This window comes from Psittacula echo, assembly GCF_963264785.1.
Source record: "Psittacula echo genome assembly, chromosome: 3".
NCBI lineage: Eukaryota > Metazoa > Chordata > Aves > Psittaciformes > Psittacidae > Psittacula > Psittacula echo.
In genome coordinates this window covers 51,056,486-51,079,972 of record NC_137736.1, presented here as the reverse complement: position 1 = coordinate 51,079,972, position 23,487 = coordinate 51,056,486, and the positions used below count along the sequence as shown (strand labels likewise).

The 23,487-nt window shown below is 39.6% G+C and overlaps 1 protein-coding gene across 2 annotated transcripts in view; it reads right to left on the bottom strand.

Annotated features, from left to right (window-relative positions):
- Nucleotides 1-1,716: 1,716 nt before the first annotated feature.
- Nucleotides 1,717-23,487, bottom strand: part of MID1 (midline 1) — a gene marked incomplete at both ends in the record, with an annotated part of 97,931 nt that continues 76,160 nt past the window's right edge. For both annotated transcript variants that reach the window (XM_080613237.1, XM_080613238.1), the window contains 4 exons: nucleotides 1,717-2,065; nucleotides 3,621-3,828; nucleotides 6,049-6,210; nucleotides 14,441-14,584. In XM_080613237.1, the coding sequence (XP_080469363.1) occupies nucleotides 1,717-2,065; nucleotides 3,621-3,828; nucleotides 6,049-6,210; nucleotides 14,441-14,584 (863 nt within the window). The remainder of the gene's footprint in view (nucleotides 2,066-3,620; nucleotides 3,829-6,048; nucleotides 6,211-14,440; nucleotides 14,585-23,487) is intronic.

Here is a 23,487-nt window from a genome sequence, read left to right as displayed (position 1 = left end):
TAGAGAATTAGTATTTAAAAAATCTGAAGCTGGGCTTGGGACCACTTTATCTTGGACTCATTAGTGAAAAAAGTGCATTAAGGCATCCTTTTCAAAAGACACCTAAAGCATGGTTATAAATTACTGAGCAAATCTTTTCTTAAAGCTGATATTCAATTTATCCTTTTTCTATACTGGCAGAATTTTAACCCTTTGCATAGTAACAACAAAATACTGTAGAAAAACAATTCTTTTGAAGTTGTCATATGCCTCAAGCATCTCCCCAAAATTATCAAAAAATGATAATTTATACGTAAGCATTGCAGTAATTACAAAGGGCTCCTATTCTGTAGAAGGAAAAGAGAAAAAAAAGCACCTGATTCAGCTTTGAGATAAAGTAGGTACAACTTCTATTGCCTTCATTGAAGTTCTCCACCAACACTGAGATGAATATAGGGCCTGCCCATGCAGATTCCTGGGGCTGCTGAAAACTTTTTTTTTACTCCTCATTCACAAAGAGAACTGTGCTTTCTCAAACAACTCAGGACAATGGTAACTGTGAGCAAATCCCAGCTGCAGTGTTTCTCCATACAGCACATGCAAAACAGATTTCCTTGCTTTGTTATAGAGACTACATAGTGTGTGACAATGAAACATTTGTGTTTAATTTAAAATCAATGGAAAAATGGTGCATGTCTCACTTCCGAGTCGTTGGCTGGGCTTGCTATGTTGAACCTTGTAAAATCAGCAATAAGCATTCACATGTCTACCATCAGAACTGTGACATCTTCTATTACAATCAATCCTTAAATGATGCTGTGCTTTATCAAATTAGTCTACAGTCAGACCTTGGATTGGCTGCTCTCCTCCAGTGTTGCTAATTCTCAGAGATGGTATCAGTCTTTCACATCCTCAGTGATTCCACAATGTTTCCCAAAGACGAAAACGAAGCACTGGTAGATGGGAATGTTGCCATCAATAAAATAAATCACTATATGATTTATCCACTCACATTTCTAGGAGATATTCCACATGTTTTATATGAACAGAGAGAGCACAGCCCTGTGAACAGAAGTAAATTAAACTTTATTCTTTCGCTCTGCCGGCTAGCTCCACTTCCTCACTGGTTATTTTTTGTTGTTGTTGTTGTTGTTGTTGTTTTTCTTTTTGGTCTGCACACTCCCATGTGCAAATTAGAAACTTAGAAATTGGATCTTGCACTCAATAAGGCTGGCAATGAGAGAGCTAATATTGACATGAGTAAAACCTGCAGCATACTGACTTGTCCACTGCACAGTTTTAATCCTTCCAATTTTTTGCTTTTATCCACTGTAAAATAAAAGGATGTAAAGGGCCGATGAAACTTCAATCAATAGGACCATCAATGTGCAAAACAAATAAGCCATTTTCCAGGTGTCCAAGCCAGGCTTTCCCTTGTCTCTCTCCTCCTTTTTTTTTTTTTTTTTTTTTTATAAATAATTTATAAATCTTCCTGTAAGAGACTAAATACAAAACAAACCAAACAAAACCAACTGCAAAAGAAAGTTCTAAGATTAAATCCACTTCTTGTCCTTCCATACAAAGTACACAGTAAAGAGATATTCTTCCTTTTTCAGTTCTGGCCTGATTTGGCAGTGGTGGCGGGAGGCCACCATGGTCTGTCAACTCCAGGCAAGCTTTTGCAGCTGCCTGGCCACCCTGGGAAGATATGTCATCCTATCGTTTGGCTTTTAGCAGTCATGCAAGCTGCTCAGAGGAGTCTAGGTGGTCAGGGATAGGCAAGCCAGTTATAATGGTCAAACATTTGTTCCACACAGTAAATGTGGGGCACACTGGCTGCCCAAATGTAATGTCAAAAGTGTAAAGGTGTAGGGAGTTCAAAGCATCATAAAAAGCAAGGGACCCATTGTCATAGTCCAGCAAAATCCCAACCCGCCGGAGGTGAGGTGCAGGCTCGATGGGGATTTCTTTGCTGTTGTGCCGCACCACCCATGTGTTATTGCAGCGGCAAAGCACCCAGGAGGCAGAATTCTTCCCGATCCACTCATGCTTCGGTGCTGACTTGTAGGAAATACCAATAGCATACCTGGAAAACAGAAAACAACTCAAGGAAAAAAATGCCTCCATCCATGTTTGTCTCTTGGTGAAGTCAAATGTTAGCTCAGAGGACTCACTGGAATGTCCTAGCCTCTTACTTCTGCTGGTTAAGTTCTAATTAAGTAACGTTTCACCATAATATCTGCACAGGCTCAAAGATTCGCCCCATTTGTCTTTCAGGTGTGAGAGGTCAGGGAAACTTTATTGTCCCTTGTATTATTTGCAATTTAGCTGCTATGGCAATTTTTCTGAGCACTTGCCTCTGGTATTTAAAAGGAAGATTGTTGAGTACTCAGCAACTCAGCGTTTAAATCACTGGGCCTCAAATTTCCACTTCCAAAGAGATGAATACAGAGGAATTCATGGATTTTAAAATACACTGCTATCTATCAGCTAATTTGATCTCTCCTTGCTCCTTTAATATATGGCCCAGAAGAAGGAATGCAGAGTAAACATCAAAGGACAAATTAAAAAAACCATTTTTGCCATTCCCAAATATGTTTTGCCAGATGTTGGTGTGGTTTTAAGATTCAAATGAGCATTTTTGAGACTTGGTTTTGGGCCAAGTGAAGCAATTGTAGGTGAAGACATTTGCTCTGCAAACCATAATTTATGCCAAGATGTGCAGGGCAAAAGGATTGTGAAAATGTTCTCATTAATGGACACTGAGCAAATACTTGATTTCTCATATATATATAAAACAGAAATTTAAAAGTTCCTCACATTCCAGAGTCACTGCAGTATTTGCTGGGCTTTCAATCAACAGAGATTACTGTGCCATAAGTTACTCTATTTCCATTCCTTCACGTTGGCACAGGCAAACCACATTTTTCTTGTTTGAGACAGTGGGCATACCCAAAGACCTTAGTGATTTTTCCATTCCATTAACCTCCATCATGATTGTTGCATTTGAATCCCAAGGAATGACATCTCTCCCACTGTCTGAAAGGCCCCTGAAATCCACCTTTGTATGACACAGAGGATCATTCAGGAGTGGAGGAAGGCACTCCTCCATTTCCTGCCCCTTGTTTCATACCCTGGGGCACAGACCTACAGCTCTGCTTCTCTGCGTTCCCTCCACAGAAGCAAATCTGAGCTCTACCCCTGTGAAACAAGACCATCAAGCTGTCCTTACATTATTTGTTTTCTCCTTACCGAAGGATGCTAAGATCTTTCACATTTAGTAAAGAAATGACCACACTCATGAAGTTTGCTTTGTTGTTTAAACAAGATGAAACTTTCTGAGTTCTCTAATTCACTAAAATCTTAAAATGTACTTTATGTGGGTCCAAAAAACAGCCATCCCCAGCCATGGAGTTAAAATCCTGTGAAGGCTGCTAAACATAAAGATCTGACAGATTTCTTTCCAGAGTACAAAAATGCTGGAGACTGAGAAAATATTCTGGCAAACTATATGAAAGAATATGCTTGTCCTACTCTTGTACTGTTCCTCATGCCTTTGCTACCACTGTCTATCAAACTGCACCATGACCTGCATGGTGTGAACTAGACATTAATTTCATATGTATTTTCTATATACGTACCATGTACTCCCACTTATAACCACTTCCCAGTAATGTCGCCCGCTGTCAATGAACACATTGCCAGCTACTCCATAGCTCCCTTGGCTCGTGAATCGCTCTGGTGTGTGACTCTTTTTGGAGGATGTTTCATCACGCTCCACTGTCAAATTATCATGAGACACTTTCAGTTTTCTATGAGCCGATTTGGGGTCCAATTTAAACGGCTGACCTGGAGACGCAGAGACAGAGATGGCAGAAGAATGGTTTGGCTTTGATTTTGAAAAGGAGAGTGGATTAGCAAGCCTCTAAGAAGCCCACAAGATTACATAACCATATTAATCTCCTCCTCCTCCTCTGAAGCGTTCTTGAGATGGACTAACCTATTCTGCTCCCTGCAACAGCTACTCTGCATTGTCAGTTTACTGTCAATCTCATTGTGCACTAACTTTCCCGTGTCAATAATCCCTGCAAAGAGCCCCGCATAATCATCATGCCTATTATCTCTGACCTAGAAGTAACCTGAATACTCTAATTCTTGCCTGTAATTGAAACCAATGTACATGCTAATAAAGGTCTGAGGGTTGCTTTTTTCACAGCATATTAGATTTAGAATAAATTGTGTTCTATTAATTCTCTAGGGATAAAGCTCCATACTAACATCTTCATCATTGCTACAAAAAGTATGATTTCAACTCTCACAAAATGAGTTGGAAAACAAGAAGAAGCACAGGCCTTGTCTGTTCGTTGACTCACAGCTTTATTTATGACAAACACAGTCAACAATTCAGGATCACTTTGGAAGGATGTCCATGTGGTGCTGGAGACTGTGCATTAAAAAGAAGGAAGTGAACTTGGTCCAAATAATATAGTGTAAAAACATTACTGAGGCTGTTGCTCTTGGCAAGTATATTCGGCTGTAGCACGAGGTTTGTAGACAATAACAGGAAGCTTTTTGGTAAACCGAATCCTGCAGATATATAAAGCCTGCCACAATTCCGACAGGCTGGCTCATTGTGTCAAAAAGCAAAATGATCATTTACCTCCAGCGGGAGACAACTAGGAAAGTATGAATCCACAAGTGGTCCAGCAAAGCCCTTTTTCCCTTCTTACTGTATTTCATACCAAAGGGAAAAAAATGTAAGTGAAAGATTTGATGACATGCACAGAAAATATAAATGAGTGCTCTCATAAGATCTGCGTGAGGCACTGATGTGTATTTCAAATAAGACAGAAATTGTTCAGAGTTATCTACTTCTGCAGTGTGTATTTAGTTAGGTATTATGACCAAGTCTAAAATAAACTCACTGGAAAATATCAGGGCACATTTTCCCTGCTTTTTCTTACCACTTGCTAGCAATAAAATACCTGCAGCCTGCCTGTCTATGTGGTTAGGAGCCTCTGTGTTGCTGAAGCAGTGTCTGAAGGATGTCTTTTTCTGTACTGGATTGTATTTGGCCACATCATTTCTCACAGTCACCTGAGAAATTGCTTTTGTGCCACACTGGGTCACAAATTGACAAAAGGATAAAAGACTGCCATTTCCGGATGGCTCCTCCAGTAATGTATCTGTTTGTAGGTTACCAAGTTTAACAATACTCAGATTCTTGGTAGCAGATGTGGAGTTCGTATGCGCAGCTTTTACACAGAAGTGCAAGCCAGGTTAATAGTGAGGAGAAAGTCAGAAATGTGCATATGCCATTCCCTACAGCCTCTGTCTTGCAACGTTCAGTATCACCCCTTTTTGAGAACCCTTTCCTACAGTAAGCAGGTTTCAGAGGGTGCACAAATCCTAGTGTTCCCTTTGCAGTGCTCAGAGCTGTCCATGATGACTTCATGACTGAGCGTTTGGCTGTGGCACACGAAGATAGAGGCTGAAAACCAGTCTTAAAATTGCTATGCTACATCTGCTGATAATTTGTGTAACCGTTGTATTTTTGAAGTGGGATCTCTGACTACTCTACCACGTTGTTGAACTCCATAAAAACTGAAGGGGATGGAGTTACGAAGTTTTCCAGTATCCCAAGAAAGAGATCATTTTGGAGGATAAAATTAAACTACCATTTATCTTATGAACACTATACAAAAATACAATGTTCAACTGCAAACATAAGAAAAACTTTTGCTTTGCAGAGGAAAAAGAATAGAGAAAACATTAAACAAAACCACAAAAGAGTATTTTCAATCATTTCACATGTGATGGCTCTGTTCCTAAATGATATTTCCAGTGACCAAGCTACAGATGTTTCTCTCTCTCAAAAAAAAAAAAGTAATTTCTGCACTGCTGAAGATTCTGGTAATCTTGAATCGAGTTAAATAAGTGGCTTTCATTGTGGGAAGCACTTTAAATAAGTTTAACTGCTCTGTGCTCTTGAATCTTCCAAAGATCAAACCCAGACAGGAAGGCAAGAAAGGAGAAGTACGTGTGCATGCTGGATCTCACATTACTCACTGTTTGTCTTGAGCTTGCCGGGCTCACTGCTTCTGCTGCCTGCCTGATTAATGGCCTTAACAACGAAGATGTACTTAGTGCCACTCTGTAACCCATGCACGGTGTAGTGGTTTTGTTTGATATTGGGAACAATCATCCAGCTGTCGGCTGAGTTGCATAAACCTGCAATTTCAAACAGAGCACATCAGTCATAACATACTAAGCACTTTGTAACACAGGAACATTAGAGCACTCCCAACCACCCAACAACGCATATGAATTTTGCTTCTCTACCTTTTAAAGTGCTGTTACATTTTCTAAGTTGCTACTTAATGCCACTAACTCATTTCATCAGCCCTCAGCCAAAGTAGCTTTTAAGTTCTTACTGTGTGAAGTCAACCATGAAAAATGGGCATTTAAGAAATGACTCAGTGGAGGCATGAACAGTCTGAGATTTTTCATACCCTAGCACAAGGAATTCTTTATTGCTTAAGAAGCAGAGGATTATGGAGATCCCATCAATCTACTGTTTGGATTAATGAGCTCAGTTTAAGCCTCAGAAAACTAACTTAAGCAGTGAAGCTAGGAGGGCTGGGGAGGCACCTTTGCCGAGTCCCCAGGTACGCATTCTTCAGGACCTGAAGCAAATCATGGGAGGCCATACAGGGTGGAACATGGGCTTCAGAGAAAGCTTTGGCTTTTACACTCCAGACTTTCCCAGAAAATAATCTAAACCAGTAAATTTAATGGATGCAACTTTTTGATTTACATCCTCATGGTTAGATGTCATCTAAGGAAGAGCTGGAGAATTTTCCAGTTACAAAATTTTGAGGGTACATTTGATGCATACCACTGAAGTATAATATTTAGGAAGCAAGTAAAATAAGGGAGGAGCAATATCATCTTCAGAATAGGAAAATACTCCAATAAGATGAACTTATTTCTGTAAATTTTCTTCTACTGTGACATAATTGCAGTGGCAGTCAATCACTCATATTACTTGCTGTACATTTTGAACAGCTCCTGGTCTAATGGATTCCCAGTCTGATAGCTGTCTTATTATAAATGTTTACATAAATAACAAATTAGACATTAATGAAATGTGTATATGCTCACAACCTCTTATGCAGTTATGCAGCTAGAAAAAGATACATGCAGACAGAAGTGTATGCATGTTTGTGAATAAGGCCGGAAAACTTCAAAAGAAAAATGTTTGACTGGATTAGGAACCTGACAAACTTCTTGGTCTCTGCCTTTACTGAGCATAGAACATGTTAGGAAAGCTGCTGTGTTATTAAAAAATAGCTTTAAGCTTTTAACTGATGTTTTACCATCAAACCAGTAGGTATTAGTGAACAGAATCCTTTAGAAGTCAATAGTAATTTCAGCTCTGCATATTAGGCAACACAAAACCCTTATATAAAGTAAAAATAAATAGGCTACTGAACAAAAAACTTCAAAGAAAAAGGCCTGTGATACAGGTTTACAGACTCATAGACAATTCATAAGCATACTGGAAGGTTCCTTTCTAATTTGGGATGTGCTTTTCATAACAAAAGATCATTAGGAACAGAACTCAACTCCCAAATTTCAAACTAAGAATTATGCAGTTTTTGCCTCAAAGTTCTCTTATGTATACATAGCATCCTTGAGAGGCAGACAGCTATTCATCCTGCTGTGCAAATGGGTAACTGAAGCATAGTTTCAGGCAGGGCTCATATTACCTTGTCATCTAATAGAGCTGAAATGCCTAACCTATTTTTCTGGACTCTGAGGAGAGGCAGAAATCAGTGAGTACCTTCTTCCACTTCTCCAGTTGCCAACATCCTACCCCACAAGAGCCTCTCTTTTACCGGTCACAGGAGCCCAGGTGAGTAGCGTAGGTGAGATCTCTAACTTCAGGTATTTAAAATGAGGTGAGATGAACACCACCACCCAATTCGAAGTCTGGAAGTCTAAACCTGTGGCTGAACTCACATGTGGGTTGTGGCCTTTGGACCACGATTTACCAGAATGAGAATATTTCACTGTTGCAATTTCCCGGTGTAAAGTGGGGAAAATGAATTCTAGTATGTTCTTAATGCTCCAACCGGCAAGCATCCTGACCACATGTAGCCTCCCTAAATATCAGCTACAAGGTATTCAACAGTTTGCTATATATGGATAGAAGCTGCAAAGAAAAGCAACCTTGCAGCACTGGTTTTCTCAAGAATATTGAAGAAACAGATTACATAGAGCAAACATCTGTCTACCTCCTGAAAAAAAAAAAAAACGAACTCAGCGTTATACCGCATGATAACCCCAGTTGTGCCTAGCACTTGTAGCAAACTGCTTGTATCAACATCCGTCCATGTCTTGTTTCACTGAAACATACATTTATTCATGTAGTCTGGTGTGATGAGGTTTCCTGAGAGAAAGAAAGGAAATGAAAGCAGCAGTTTCCTGGCATAAAATATTTCACTGACTGACCAGAGGAATCTTCATCTTTTTCCAATAAAAATTTGCCAGTTACTAGAGTAAAGGCACACTTGCTCTGCAGCTGAACTACCAGATTGATTTTGCACTGAGACCATTACTTACCTGGGTCTTAGGTGCTCTTGTAAAATAAGTGTTAAGTTAAAATAAAACAAAATGAAGCACTGGACTTAAAGGGCGTCCAGTATGACCAAGAACTCCTTAACTCAGGTGCCTCTGTTGAGGCATTGATCCTGGAAATCGCTTTTCCTTTCACAACCACACTTTGGAAACAAAGGTCTATGGTATACATGAGCCATATATAAACAAACCCTCACACAGGCACAGAATGCCCAGATTTTGCTAAGTCATATCAAAACTAGATTTGTTTAGTCACTACAGATCTCTAAAGGGGACATGTTCCAAGCTCGCATTACACTTTCTAGGATACCCTCCAGAGGCTGATCGCTCCTTAATGAAGTATAAAACTTGGATCTAAATAGGTATATGAAGGACTGTAAAGGTACAGTTGCATTGCTACGAGTCTCCTCTCAAGTCTATCCTCTCCTCCTGCATATGTGAATTTATACATAGAATCACATACCCAATACTCACTAGTCTGTAAAAAAGAGTAAATCATTGTATTATTAAATAATCCAGCTGATGGTTAATTTATATTTCTGTGTAGAGAAGGCAGATTCACAATAATTTTAGGTATTGCTACATACTGGCTTCTGCTGCCAAGACTACCAGTGTACAATGAATGTTGGATGTGCATGACCTGGTTATTCTGCTCGACAAACCTTGCTGGCCCAACAAGCTCAGCTCTTGCCTATGCACCAGTGATGTGTCTACATGCTTTCTGACGGCAAGCTATTTGATAACAGCTTTTAAATGGAACATTGATTCAAAAATCTTGGGAATGACTTTTGAATGAGTCGATCAACAGTCCAAAATCCTTTAAAACAGAGAACAGTAACTTAGTGGCAGCCAAGTTAAGGTTTTAGGTATGTCACTGCATCAAAAGAATTTGTCTTCAGTTATGCCTTGTCAGGACAGCCTTTCTTTACTGAATGCAAAAGAAGATGATTAAGAAAGTTTATGGAAATGAGCAAGCAGCCTGGTAATGCGGGCATCTGGGGACAGCATTTGCCCCCTCAGCTCCCTGCTGGTGGCAGTAGGTTAAATAGAAAAGCATAAATCATTTCCTCACTGGCACAGCAGCAGGCGCTAAGGGTCTCCTATTGTACCACTCCTAATCCAGGCTAAATTCAGGTTTCCTCTTTCAAAAACACAGGGCTTTTTACAGGGTTATGCAGGTGGTAAAACAATGTCTTTTAAAACTGTAGCCTACAAAAATGTAGAGAATTTAAATTACATCCTGGAATGGTGCAGTGAGCGCAGTGATGCCCTTACAGGATGTGTGAGTTTTCAAAACAAGCTTCTCAGAGTCTGGAGGTAATAATTTGTAAAGCCATTTCCCTGGTGTTGGCTCTTGATGTACTTTAAAAAACAGATGGGAAAATCCTTAGGTGTAAATCCTCCTAAAATTTACACTGGTAGATTTTAATAAAATACATCTTCTTGAAAATTGTAAGAGGAGGAGGAAAGTCATGGGAAGGTTATTAAATCTCTTGAGTATTTTAATTATTTTTAAATGCTTTCTAAATAAATTATTACCAACTGAAACTGGGAGAACAGATAGCTCTCCACCCCTGCTCTGCATTACCACATGCAAGAAAACAATATATGGAGGATTCCTGTAAAAAATATCACCTTTTTTTTTTTTTTTTTGCAAGAAATGCACTCTATATACTTTTCAAGAAGAAGATGTTTTCTCGGCTTTATCTCAAATTTGCTTTTGTGACATTAAAAGACACTGAAATCCTCAATCCTGAAGATTATAAAGAATCAATTTTTAATAAATTAAAACTTCCAGATACAGACAAAACCTCAAATATTCAGAAAATAATTAGTGAATAATAAATTAACTGTTCTCCATGGAAGCTTGGGCTCCTAACTGTCTTAGTTACTTCAACAAAATGTTACCCTATCTTACATGAAGAGTATCCTTGTCATGTAACACTGACAAGGTTCTGACAATGCACTGTATCCTTAATACAGTAACTTTTAGTATTTAGCTGATGTAACTAACTAACCTAATTTACCAGGAATTAATTATTTACTGCTTTTTGTCTTGAAGAGACGTGTTTTTCTTGAAGACATCTTGTATCACAGTAAAACACTGGGTGTTTAAAATTTAACCTTCCTGAAGCACACTAAAGCAAACCCGATGTTAAAAAAATGCATGCCCAATGAATACTTGAAAATCTATTGAAATGGGATAATGAAATTATAATGCATGCTAGCTAGATAGTGACAAAGTCATTTTAAAAGCCTTTACAATATTCAGATTGTAGGTGATTAGCTGCCTCTCAGAAATGCAAATGTGAGAATGGCATAACTCTGAGAACAACTGCTTTGGTAAAAGCCTGCTTAATTTAAAGTTCTGTATTGCTCTTATGCACAGAACAGGGCTGCCAAGCACTGTAGCCAAGCAGTTTGGCCACATTTGGAAATAATCTTTCCTGTATGAAATAGGATTCAAAATGAAGTACTCTATTTGGATCTTTTCCATCAAATGTTGACCCTCCATTTTTCAGTTAATAAAAGAGAATATAGTTGATTATGTTGGATAGAAAATACACTAGGAAAACATAGCATTGCTTTTTTTTGTTACTGAATTCTTAGCAATCTCTGAATGATATATGCCTCTGGTGGGGGAAATGTACTGAGGGGTGGAAAGTGCAGTCAAGGCTGGCAATGTGGTTTTAAGAAAGGATTCCAAAATAACAGCCTCCATTAGCACGGTAGGTGGGTATGTATGCAAAGTGATTCTTATTGTCTCAGGGGAAAAAGGCCTGTTGGTTTAATGCAGTACTCCAGCTAGTCCCTTGTGGCTAATTCACAGCTATAAAAACACAGAACTGAAGACACTCTATGAACCTGTTTACATTATCTGCTATAGGCAACACACAATACCAATGGAAAATTTTGGGGATATGACAGAAGAATAAATGAATTTGAAAAATAATTGCATGCAACAGAATGCAAATGACATAAATCAAAAGAAATTTCTGCTAATCCAAAATCTATTCCATTAAAAAGGATTAAAAAAAAATAAAATATCACCTAGCACCAGTTCATGATGTCATGAAGGCTGCAGTTCAGCGGTACTTACAGTGGAAATAGCTCTCCATGTTCAACCGCACTACTACAGTACACTCCAATATTCTAGGCTAAATCTTGTAAAGTAATTTATGAAAGTTGGGATATTAGGCCCTTCTGCAGGACAAAAAGTATAATCCAGCAATGTGAAGAAATACCCAAGCAGTGTTCTGAGCAAAATCAGGACATTAGTGGGCAAATTTCCAGTACCAGTGGAAGCTCAAATGAACTGGAAGAGTCTCGTGTTAGAAACCTGGGCAGATCTGTAACAGTTAGATTTGGCAGGAACATCTCAGTTGGAGGTGTTCAAGTCTACATTAAATAAAGAGATTAAAAAAAGGCTCTGCAGCATTTATAAAACGTTTCCACATACACTTACGTAAGCATGTACAGAATTTGGGTTAACATTATATCTTTCAATTAAATTGAAACTAACAGCCAGGATATTTGTGTAAGAGCTGTACCTTAAGAAAAAGAGAGAGAGAAGCAAAGAAAAAGGGCCAAGCTCTTTCATTTCTTCCTACTGTGACTTAAGGTCTTCAGAGCATTTTGCAAACAAAGTTTCTTACAGTGTTAATTTGTTCTCTCTTCAAACTTCTAATGACACAATTTCTGCAAAGCAGTAAAATGAAAGTTCAGACTTCACACTGAGCACTTCATGCTATACTCAAAAATTATCGTCTTGCATCTCTGAAAGCAGACTAATTGATACATGTTTTGCAGATCAAAGCTTTCACCTCCACATGGGAAACCTACAATACAGCCTAAAAATTAATACCTTGTTATTTATTCACTAGTAAGCAAAGAGTAAAACCTGACATCACAGAGGTGTGGAAATGGTACAACTTTCTGCTGCTGTGTTCACGCATAGTGCCAGTAACTGACTTCCATAAAATCTTCTAGCATAAAGCCATAGATAAAAATGGTTAGAAAACAAGCAATGAACTATGTTGTCATTAAGTCCTGCCTGCTTAGTAGTGATTAATCAGAGAAGCTTTTCCTTCCTTATCTACCTTGCTTTAACCTGTTCCAAATTATTAATAGATCTTTTATGTTATCTAGCTTGCTCAGATGTAGGATCATGTGTTGAAGATTATTTCATCTTTCCAGCAGTCTAATTTTTGCAGTGTTTAAAATTAGGTTGTTTAGTGAAATACCACATGGAGGTTTCGGCAAAACAGTATCAAATTTTCAAGAGTTCACCTTATTTTTTAGTCAATCCTGAATACCATATTATATTCACAGTATGCTACTTAAAAATGGTGTTAAAATGCCAGCACATGAATCTTCAGATGGCCTTTCAGATGGCTTGGAGAAATAACTCCAGTTTAGTGACAAAATGAGGTGCATGCAGCAACAAAGGTGTCAGTGCAAAAGTTCGGTTCATTACTGAAATTGGCATAGATCATACATTTTTCTATACGGTATGTAAACATGTCCACAGCACTGACTTTCATCAAAGTATCTCAGTGAATTTATTAAGAAGAAAAACATTTCTGCACTGCATCAGAACTAAGCCTGTCTAGGTCAGTAAGTGCCTGGGGTACGTGGTGGTGGACAAAGCAAGAGTGTAGGAAAGTGTTAAGGAACAATAAAAGCACACAGCCATCATTTCTCACCATGATCTGGCAGACCTCAATAGCTCACAGCTATGGGACTTCCTGAGCCAGAAGGAAGTCTCTGCACAGCATTGCTCTCAGTGGATTTCTCTCGCGTGATCTGTCTAGTCATCTCTTGAACTGAGACCCACAACCCTCTGTGGCAATGAGTTTTTGTTTATTCACAATTTAAATGCACATTGACTGAACAAACTCCACCTTTCAATTGATTTGGTTTGTTTCAGGATCCTTGTTTCATAAAGCAAATACGTGTTACTTAGTTGTATTCCCATTAAACATACAGGGAACAGGAAGAAGTTAAATGACTTCTCCAAATTCATAATCAATGATCATTATGCACTGAACCCAGAAATGCTGACTTCCTGGCCAAAAATTAGAAAATATTTTTTCTCGGAGGAATAGCTATTTAACAATAAAAGAATCCAAGGAATAATCAGCAAGTTTGTTCATTAAGGAAAACCACAGATTCAAAACAGGGAGTGCATTTAATAAAAAATGTGCTGCAATGCAAATATAAAGCAATGATTATTAATGTAATTACAAGTCGAACAAAGTTACCATATTAATTGTTGTTCCACTGAAATTTGCTGACTTAGAGTATACTGATACCAGCAGTTTGTAGCCTTGAAGTCCGTAAAAATCAGAATGACTCAAGCTGTATTTGTCCAGGTGTGAAGGTTATCTAAATGACAATGGGGCTGCAGTTCTGACTAATGACCGGTTCAACACAGGCTCCCGAGTGCCTGACTTGCCAGACAAAGGAACTGAGGTCTTTGTCCCTGCTACATCTGCAAACAGGGACCTAGGACACAAGAGACAAGTCCTGTTAACACGGACAATACTTGGGCTTTCGGGAATATGTGCTGGTTTCAGTCTTTGAAAGCTCTCACAACATAGCACTTCCAGAAAAGACACAAGAAATCTTAATTGGATTAATTCTAAATTTGAAATTCTTTCGAAAATATTATTGGTTTGAATTTAAAATTTTGTCACTAAATCTTCCCAGAAAATATTTTTTCATTTTGTCCTTGACATACATTTATATTTAAAGGCGCTTGCTTTACAGAGAAACAAAAAGGAAACAGAACTAGCAAACAGATGTTTATACTTACTAACAACATTAGCTTGTCCAGTGAAGATGGTGTACTGCAGCTCATAAGAGACCACGCTGAACTCATCATCTGATGTCCAGTGGACAGTAATGGTATCATAAGAAGCTGTACAGAGCTCTTCTCGAATGGTGGGTGGGTTGGGAGCTGTGAGATACAACAGAGGAGGCTTATTGACACAATCTGTAAAATATTTATGTTCTCACTTGAGATTAGGGGATGCATCTGATGCATGAGTTCGCAGCTATGGCATCCAACAGAATTTTCAAAACCTTTTTGCTTATTCCAGTAGCAACTTTGGTTATTAAGAAATTGTAGCAAACCAATTTTTACTATTAATATAGCCACCTAGGAACTCCAGATTTTGGAAATGTTTTGTATTAAAGTAGCTTTAGTTTTAGATGCTGTAGCACAAGTGATGTTTGTGGTCACATTAAACTGTGATCAAATGGGTACAACTGACATGCTACTATATCTAGGATTGTTCTGACCACAATACCAAAACTATCACAGTTCCATTGATGCATATGTCAAGAGGGACTTCTTCACTCTCTTCACTGTTGACTTGAAAGCAGTGTTTGCCTAGCCTATCTTATCAGAGAGCAGCATAAACGATATTTAGAAAATAGAATTTTGGGGAAGTTTCCAAACACTCATGCCTTCATGCTCAACCTTCTCCTCTCTACAAGTTCATTTTTATTTATTATTTCATAGCTATCCCTTCTGATACAGATGCATAAATTCCTGTTGACTTTATAACTCAATTTTTTTCAGCCTTACATAAAGTTTTCTTATCATAACATCATGACTGTAGGACTATTACAACCTTATCTTCAATGTCATTGCTGATAAGTTAGATAATGTTAGAAAATAATCCAAACAGTTTAATTAAAAGTTAACCCTCTGGTGTTTTGTGTGCGGTTTTTTTTTTTTTTTTTTTTTTTTTTTTTTTTTTTTTTTTTGGTTTGGTTTGGTTTGGTTTTTTGTTTGTTTGCTTTTGTTTTGTTTTGTTTTTTAATCAAGAAGTAAGATCCCTGAGTAGCAAGCTGCACATTCTTCTCTCATATTAACACACAGGTTTGTTTTAAAGACCTATTTAAAGAAATGAAACCTGAGGCAAACTTCTTAGGTCTAAATTTTCCTTGTTTGCATTTTTTACAAAGCCACACACCTAAATAAGAAACCAATGAGTTTTTCTTTGAACGACTGGTGAGCCTTCCTGCATGCTTGCTTCGGAGGGAGCTTCATTCCTAATTATCTTCCCTACATGCCACCATAATGAAAAAAAAAATAAATTAAAATCCTTGTGCCTAATAGTATTCCTCCCAGCTGTCACAGAGTGAGAAAAGAGTGCACTCAAGCTGAAACAACCAAAATCTGCCTGTATTAAACAAAAAGGAAGGCTACTTTGAATTGTATTTTTGCTGCCAGTACTTTAACTTCTGTGAGTCACAAGGAATTTTCTCAAAAACAGTCCCTATGAAGGAATTCTGCCTTTACTTTTGCAACACCATATTTTTATGAAACATCTATTTTACTTTCCATTAAGAATTTTTATAGCTCATGTCCCTGGTTTACTGATGTATGTTCCCAAGGATTAAAGTGCAGATGCATTTCCAAGCAGCCTCTTTCAACCAAGGGGCATAAGGAAATGTTCAAATGTGTTTCATGGTATGGCATGATTTGTGATGCTTTAAATATTGTAGCACAGAAAGTTATCCATGTCTTTTTTTTTCCTCCTTTTTTTTTTTTTTTAACGAGGCAGAAGAATCCTTGGGACAGATGGGTATTAATAAAAAGACAGAGAGAAATGAACTAAAATAAGAACAGTTATCCAGGAGGGGAATATAAACAAAAGGAGAAAAACCCCCACAATCTTCAGGAAAGATTAGTGCTGGAGCTTACAGGCTGTGTTCTAACTGAGGCCAACAAACTGTTTTGAGAGCTATGCAGCACTGCATTGGTCCTATCAGCTATGTTTCAAAAATGTACCCAGCAGAACAACACTGGAGCTTCTGCCCCATGCCCCGCTCAAGCTGAGGCTTCATTTTCATATTTTGCCTGTCCTTCAAAGGCAAAAGAAAAAAAAGGGGGAAAAAAATTGCTAATACACAAGTGAACGCATTTTTTTGTGTGCTAGCATCCAACTAGTCTTCAGTCACCTCCTGCACCTAACAGAGCAAAACCTTTTACCTGAGAAATGTACTTGTTTTTACTACAACACAGATAATAAATATCAATTTATGGAAAGCAACAGTTCCTGAAAGTTTAATGAACTGTAAACTGCATTTCAATAGCACCTACATGTCTTCAGCTCCTTTGAAAATGACAGCCTAAGTTCTTTCTTAATAGGTACACCTATCTGGCTGGAGATTTACAGGCCTTCATGTAATAAGAATGACAGAAAAAAAAGATATTTGACCTAAGCAGGATGTCTTTTCACTTGTTTTTGGGATTAACTCACAGCCACCTAAGACTGCATGAAAATCAGCTCTTCAGCAGCACCCATTTCATAAACCACTCAGAATAAACCAAAATACACCTGCTTTTCCTGCAGACAGGCAGGGAAGTCAACATGCAAATATTTTATTATGACTTTCAAAATAATATAGAAGTCTGACTGCCAAATTCATCCTTCCACAGCACATACACCTTCGGAGAGAGTAAAACTGTAATGTAATTAAAGAGATCGACCTTAATCGATTATCTTCATTATTACATTTGATAGGGTGTGATTTGCTTTTCAAATTTACTAGTGCTGATTTACAGAGCTCAGGCACCACAGAGAAAGCTCTACAGAGCCTCCAAAGCCATGCCAAGGCTGCACCAACAACTTTGCCAGCGTGGCCTTGACTCATGTGTATTCCACCACTGCCTGGGAAGCGGAAGCCCAGCATGCTTCCAGCACAGCAATGGAATACAGAAAGCCTTACATCTACCATTCAGTCCTGTCTCCTGGTGGAGAAGCAGTGATTGCCCCTGAGCCTTTCCAGTCCATTTCAGGGTGACAACAGAGCACTGAGCACTAAACAAGACTGAAATTTGACAACAGAAGCTGTCAATAATCCCAGTTATCAGCAGCCTCCTGTTTACAGTCTCCTACTCAGTGTCTGGGAGAGCTGCAAAAAGTGAAGCAGCTCTTGAAAACCTCAAATTTACAGCACTTTGCGGTGAGGGAAACTGGAATCAGTGCTAGCAGACTTAGCAAGGCACAATGAAAGTGGTTTAATGAATTGCTTTCTAACATCTATAAATCTCCTTGGTCATGGGGTGACAGTCTCCATAGAGGATCAGGGCAAGTATCTGAGACTGGTGAATGCTTCAGTCAGTCTTACTTTCATCCACCTGCATTCATGAATCAACACTCTGTTACAAAAGAGAAATTCACTGCTGAAGGCTGTTTCAGTTCATTTGTATGATTTTGACTCAAAACTTCACAGGCACACCTAAAAAGTCAGAAACCACATATGAAGTGCCTGAAAGGCAGCAATTAATATTTGAAAAGCAGTTTTTTTAAATTTGCTCCCAGCATTAACTGACCTTGTGAGCATACCTTCCCCTTTCAGCCAGGTCAGTCTAACCCTCCTTTCAGTGTCATCTGCATGGCTTTTGCTCTAAAGCAGATACATGGTCTGTACACCTGAGACACAGTTTAGGGAAGCCGCAACCTCTCACTGGTGAATCCCATCATGAATCCAGCAGCTCCTGGGTGGCTATTGAGACTACATCTACATCCTCTCATCGTAGGGTCACAAAGATTGACTAAAACCACTGCAATTTTGTTTTGTTTGCTCAGTGTCCACCTCCCTGCTGTCATGGGGTGATTGACTTTGTAAGGGCTCCTTACGGTTTTTGAAACTGAGTGAAAAAGGAAGATCTAAGCCATCTTCTTGCTGGTATGAACATGAGGGAGTTGAGCAAACCACTCTGAACTTTTCTCAGCTGTTCATTACCGGCTCCACACTGGACTTAACCTGCATGCAGGAATTTGAAAGGCACAGTTACATCAGATGTGTATACAGATTTGATGTATTAGTAACACGTCATGCATGAGTTGGCACTTGACAGCTCAGTCATGCAACCGTCTGGACATAAGTTTGGGGTAGACCAGAACTGTTCAAGAAGAACAGAATGAGAAGAGATTATACTCAAAGCATGAGACTGTGCTGGCTGGAGGTAGTTTTTGATCTTCCAATACTGAAAGAGTTAAGAGGAATGACAGGTTGTAAAGGATTTCCAGACTGAAGTTGTTTCCATGTGAAAAAACTGCTGGCATATGCTAGGCAATACATGTTTCTTTGTGCAGTCATAGCTAAAGTAATGGTTGAAGAAAATTTATCACAGTTTCAGATCGGATTTCTGAAGGACAAATTTCAAGGTCAAAGAATAGATGTTCCTGCGATTGATTTCAAAGTATTAAGACACAGAACAAGTACTTTTGATTCACAATGGATAAAGGAAGTCCTTATATCAGTAATATTGTGCAGAGAGTTTGCAAGTCATAAGAATTGCCTGAATGTAGCTAGATATATGTTTAGGAAAAGATGAGTTCCAGATGAAGAGCTTGAGCAACTGGCAAGATAAGAAAGTTTTCAAAAGACATCAAGGCTATATATACAGAAAATAGAAGTCAGAGGAAGATTAAGGGTATTGTTTTAATATACTAAGCTTGACATTTCAATGTCTGGAAACTTTCAGAGAGAATTCGGAGATTTTCATTTGGATAGTAGAAGCTTTTGACAGACAGCTGTGTAAATGATAAGCACAAACTAATTAAATTTATATTTGGGAAGAAAATCGCCTAGGAAGAAAGAATGATGCAAATTTCAATGTGTCACATTAAAAAGTGGGGTTGAGGAGATGGAGAATGAAGACAACCTGAAAAAGGGAACACTGGGAAGAAGCAAAGGAGAAGAAAATCTCCAGAAGACAGCCAAGGTCAGCTGCTTCAAAGACAAGTGACAGCAGAGAGGACGAAGCTGGAATTTAGGCTTTGACGTTTTCTTCAGAAGCAGTAAAGATCATAGACTCTATATAAGATAGGCTTCTTCACTTAATTCACAACATAGCTGTGCCACTAGGACTTACAAATGGTCTTAATTTTACTTAAATGTGAAACATGATAAAAGTAAAGGCCAATTCACTCTGTCACAAAGTTTTCAGTTTAAGATCTATGAAGACTCCATGCACCAATTTAAAAGGGGTAAAATAAAATAAATCTTCCTCCAGAGTTTCTGAGCAACAATAAAGAATAATGAAGAGCATTAAACCGTTGGGACTACACATACACACATATACATTATATATATACATATATTTACATAAATGTATTTTAACTGTTTACATAGGCTGTATTTTGTGCTCAGATAATTTAGACATGTGTTTTGGATTTTGTCATTGCAGCAATATGCTATTTATTAACATAAAGAAAAAAGCACAAAACAGAGCCAACTAAAACTGTTCTTCACTGGGTATCAAGGGCAAGGATAAAATTGGTAGATTAGGAAAAAACAACTAAACTGCTAGATACGTTTGCAAGTTTCCTTAGACTGCAATTTAAGGAATTTTTCAAGAGTATGGATGAGGTAGGTAGAAGGCAGAAAAGAAGTTGTGTAAATGACACAGCCAGCATGATGGACCACTGAAAGGATCCTTTTAGCAAGATGACCCTTTGTTTTGGCACAGATATAACCTCCATTTTCTGTAGTGTATAGCAGTTAGGCTGGTAGTATTCCCATATGATGTACAAAGGGGAGAACACCTAGGGAGTGTGAGAATAGACTACTAGGTAGAATTCACTTTGTATAACTTTAAAGATCTAAAGCATCATTATCTTTATTTAAATGAGTCTCTCTAGCATTTGTTTGAACTCAATAGGGAGAAGCAGGCACCTCCAGAATGGATTGAACTGACCTGATATATATGTGCCTTAAAATGAGGTGGTTATTTCTCTTCTTTGACTAGAAAGGAAGCTGAGACTGATTATTTTACCGGTAAATTCCTAGGTTAGGGCAAATAAGTCTGGCTTTTTATTAATAATTCCTTTAATTTCCTTGGCTTTTTGTAATTTTGGTGGTGAATACTCAGCATGGTGGCAAAATTCCAGTAGACTTCGGGGAGAGGCAGGCATCGTAACGTTTCACTGGTACTGTATAAAAAGCTCATTTCTTGCAGATAAAATCTGCAAGATATTTCTCGCAGATAAAATCTCTCTTTCAGATATGGCAAGAATCCCACAAGTCTCTAAGGCACGGGGGGTACTGCTCTGTGCATGCAGACAGTCTTGGCCTTCCCAGTATTCATCTGTTCACTTATTCATTAAGTAGTTTAGGTTGGAAGGACCTTTAAAGGTCATGTATTCCAGCCCTCTCCTGCAATGAGCAGGGATCTTTTCAAGCAGGCCAGATTGCTCAGAGCCCTGTCCAGACTGGCCTTGAATGCTCCCAGAGATACGGCATCTACCACCTCTCTAAGCAACCTGCTCCAGTGTTTCACCACCTTCTTTGTAAAAGAATATCTTCCTTATATATAATCGGAATCTACCCTTCTTTAGTTTAAAACCATTACCCCTTGTCGTATCACAACAGGTCCTACTAAAAGTTTGTCCCCATCTTTCTTAGAAGCCCCCTTTAAGTACTGAAAGGCCACAATAAGGTCTCCTCTAAGCCTTCTCTTCTGCAGGCTGAAAAGCCAAACTCTCTCTGCCTTTCCTCTGAAGAAAAGCCAGAAGTCAGACCTCTGAATGGAAAAGATCCAGTGGTTGGCAATGCGGAGTTTCCATGCTGTCATATTCTTCTGAAATAATACAGGTATATCTCCTGCAAACTGGGCAAAGAGAATAGGTCCAGGAAATGTTTTCAAGTGGTTTTCAAACAGTGCTTTGTGACTTTCATTGCAAATTCTCGCTGTTAAGGGCAGATGCTTAAAGATCCTGCAAAATTAAAACCTACCCTGTCTCTCTTCTGTTTTCAATTGAACTGGAATGAATTGTTCTATTCTGGCATTGAAAGCAAAACAGCCTAAATTACAGTAATTTGTATCTTTGTGTGAGTCATTATATACTGTAAGATGGCACATTACTCAGGCCTTCACTGAGCATCTAAACCTGCCGGCTTCTTCAGGCCAAAGCTCTCCGATAAGTGAGCCGGAGCTCTGCTCTGTGGAGAGCTCACCCCACACCCTGGCACAGAGCACATTGTGTGCTCTCTAGTCCCAGACACAAAGAGGTCCTCCAGTATCTGTGGTGCTGTAAGTACACAATGTCACTGCCATGAGAAAACATCTTTCAGTGCTGAGCCCTTGATGTTAATTGTTTGAGCAGCTCCTGGTTGCTTAGGTGAAATCTGCCAGGCTGCAATCTGCCACACTGAGGAGGCAGCCCCGAAGGAAAGGGTAATATGTGGAGCATCTGTCCCCTGGGAAATGGGATTTGGTCCCTGCTCTCCCTCCGCTGGCTGCTCCAGGCTGAGCTCCAGCTGTTCCTTCGTTTCATTCTGCTGCAGTGGCATTTAACCATTTCTCACTCTCACTTGCCCACACCCTAGTGGGGAGGAATGCAAGGAGAGGAGGTAGTAAACGTATCCCAGTTGTGCTCTGTAGCACCTAGTGTTTCCTGGGACTTCGTGGGTCTGCTGCAGGTAATATATCCAGGATTAAGAGGGAAAGTGTATTGCATTTGTGTGGCAAGGTTTTGGTGGTGGTTGGGCTGCGGTGGCGACTTCTGTGTGAAATGACCAGTGCTGACCCCATGTTAGACACAGCCAGTTCTAAGGCAGACCCACTGCTGCCCATCACTGATGCTGGTAATGCCAATGTGATAACATATTTAAGACAGGGTAAAAGAGGTTGTACAGCAGCTGAGAGAAAGAGGAGTGAGAAAATATGAGAGAAACAGCTCTGCAAACACCAAGGTCCATGAAGAAGGAGGGGAGGAGGTGCTCCAGCCACCAAAGCAGAGATTCTCCTGCAGCCTGTGGTGCAGACTGTGTTGGGGCAGGCTGTCCCATTGTAGCCTACAGAGGTCCATGGTGGAGCAGACATCCACACTGCAGCCTGTAGAGGACCCACATTCGAGAAGGTGGATATACCATGAAGGAAGCTGCAGCCTGCAGGAGCTGAAGTCCATGCAGGAGCAAGTTTTCTGGTCCATGGGGACCCACAATGGAGAAGTCCATTGCTAAAGGACTGTACCCCATGGAAAGGACCCATGCTGGAGCAGCTCTTGGAAAACTGCAGTCTGTCGGAAGTCCCCATGTTGGAGAAGTTCATCATGAACTGCATTGTGTGGGAGGAATCCCACGCCATAGCAGGAGAAGAGAGTGAGGATGAAGGAGTGTTAGAGAGGGACCTCGACATGCTTGTGAGGTGGGCTGATGCCAACCTTATGAAGTCTAACCATGCCAAGTGCAAGGTCCTACACCTGGGTCGGAGCAATCCCAGGCACAGCTACAGGTTGGGCAGAGAAGAGATTCAGAGCAGCCCTGCAGAGAAGGACTTGGGGGTGTTGGTTGATGAAAAAATGAACATGAGCCAGCAGTGTGCGCTCGCAGACCAGAAAGCCAACCGTATCCTGGGCTGCATCAAGAGGAGCGTGCCCAGCAGGTCGAAGGAGGTGATCCTGCCCCTCTGCTCTGCTCTCGTGAGACCTCACTTGGAGTATTGTGTGCAGTTCTGGTGTCCTCAACATAAAAAGGACATGGAACTGTTGGAACAAGTCCAGAGGAGGGCCACGAGGATGATCAGGGAACTGGAGCACCTCCCGTATGGAGACAGGCTGATAAAGTTGGGGCTGTTCAGCCTGGAGGAGAGAAGGCTGCATGGAGACCTCATAGCAGCCTTCCAGTATCTGAAGGGGGCCTACAAGGATGCTGGGGAAGGACTCTTCATTAGGGACTGTAGTGACAGGACAAGGGGTAACGGGTTCAAACTTAAACAGGGGAAGTTTAGATTGGATCTAAGGAAGAAATTCTTTACTGAGAGGGTGGTGAGGCACTGGAATGGGTTGCCCAAGGAGGTTGTGAATGCTCCATCCTTGGCGGTGTTCAAGGCCA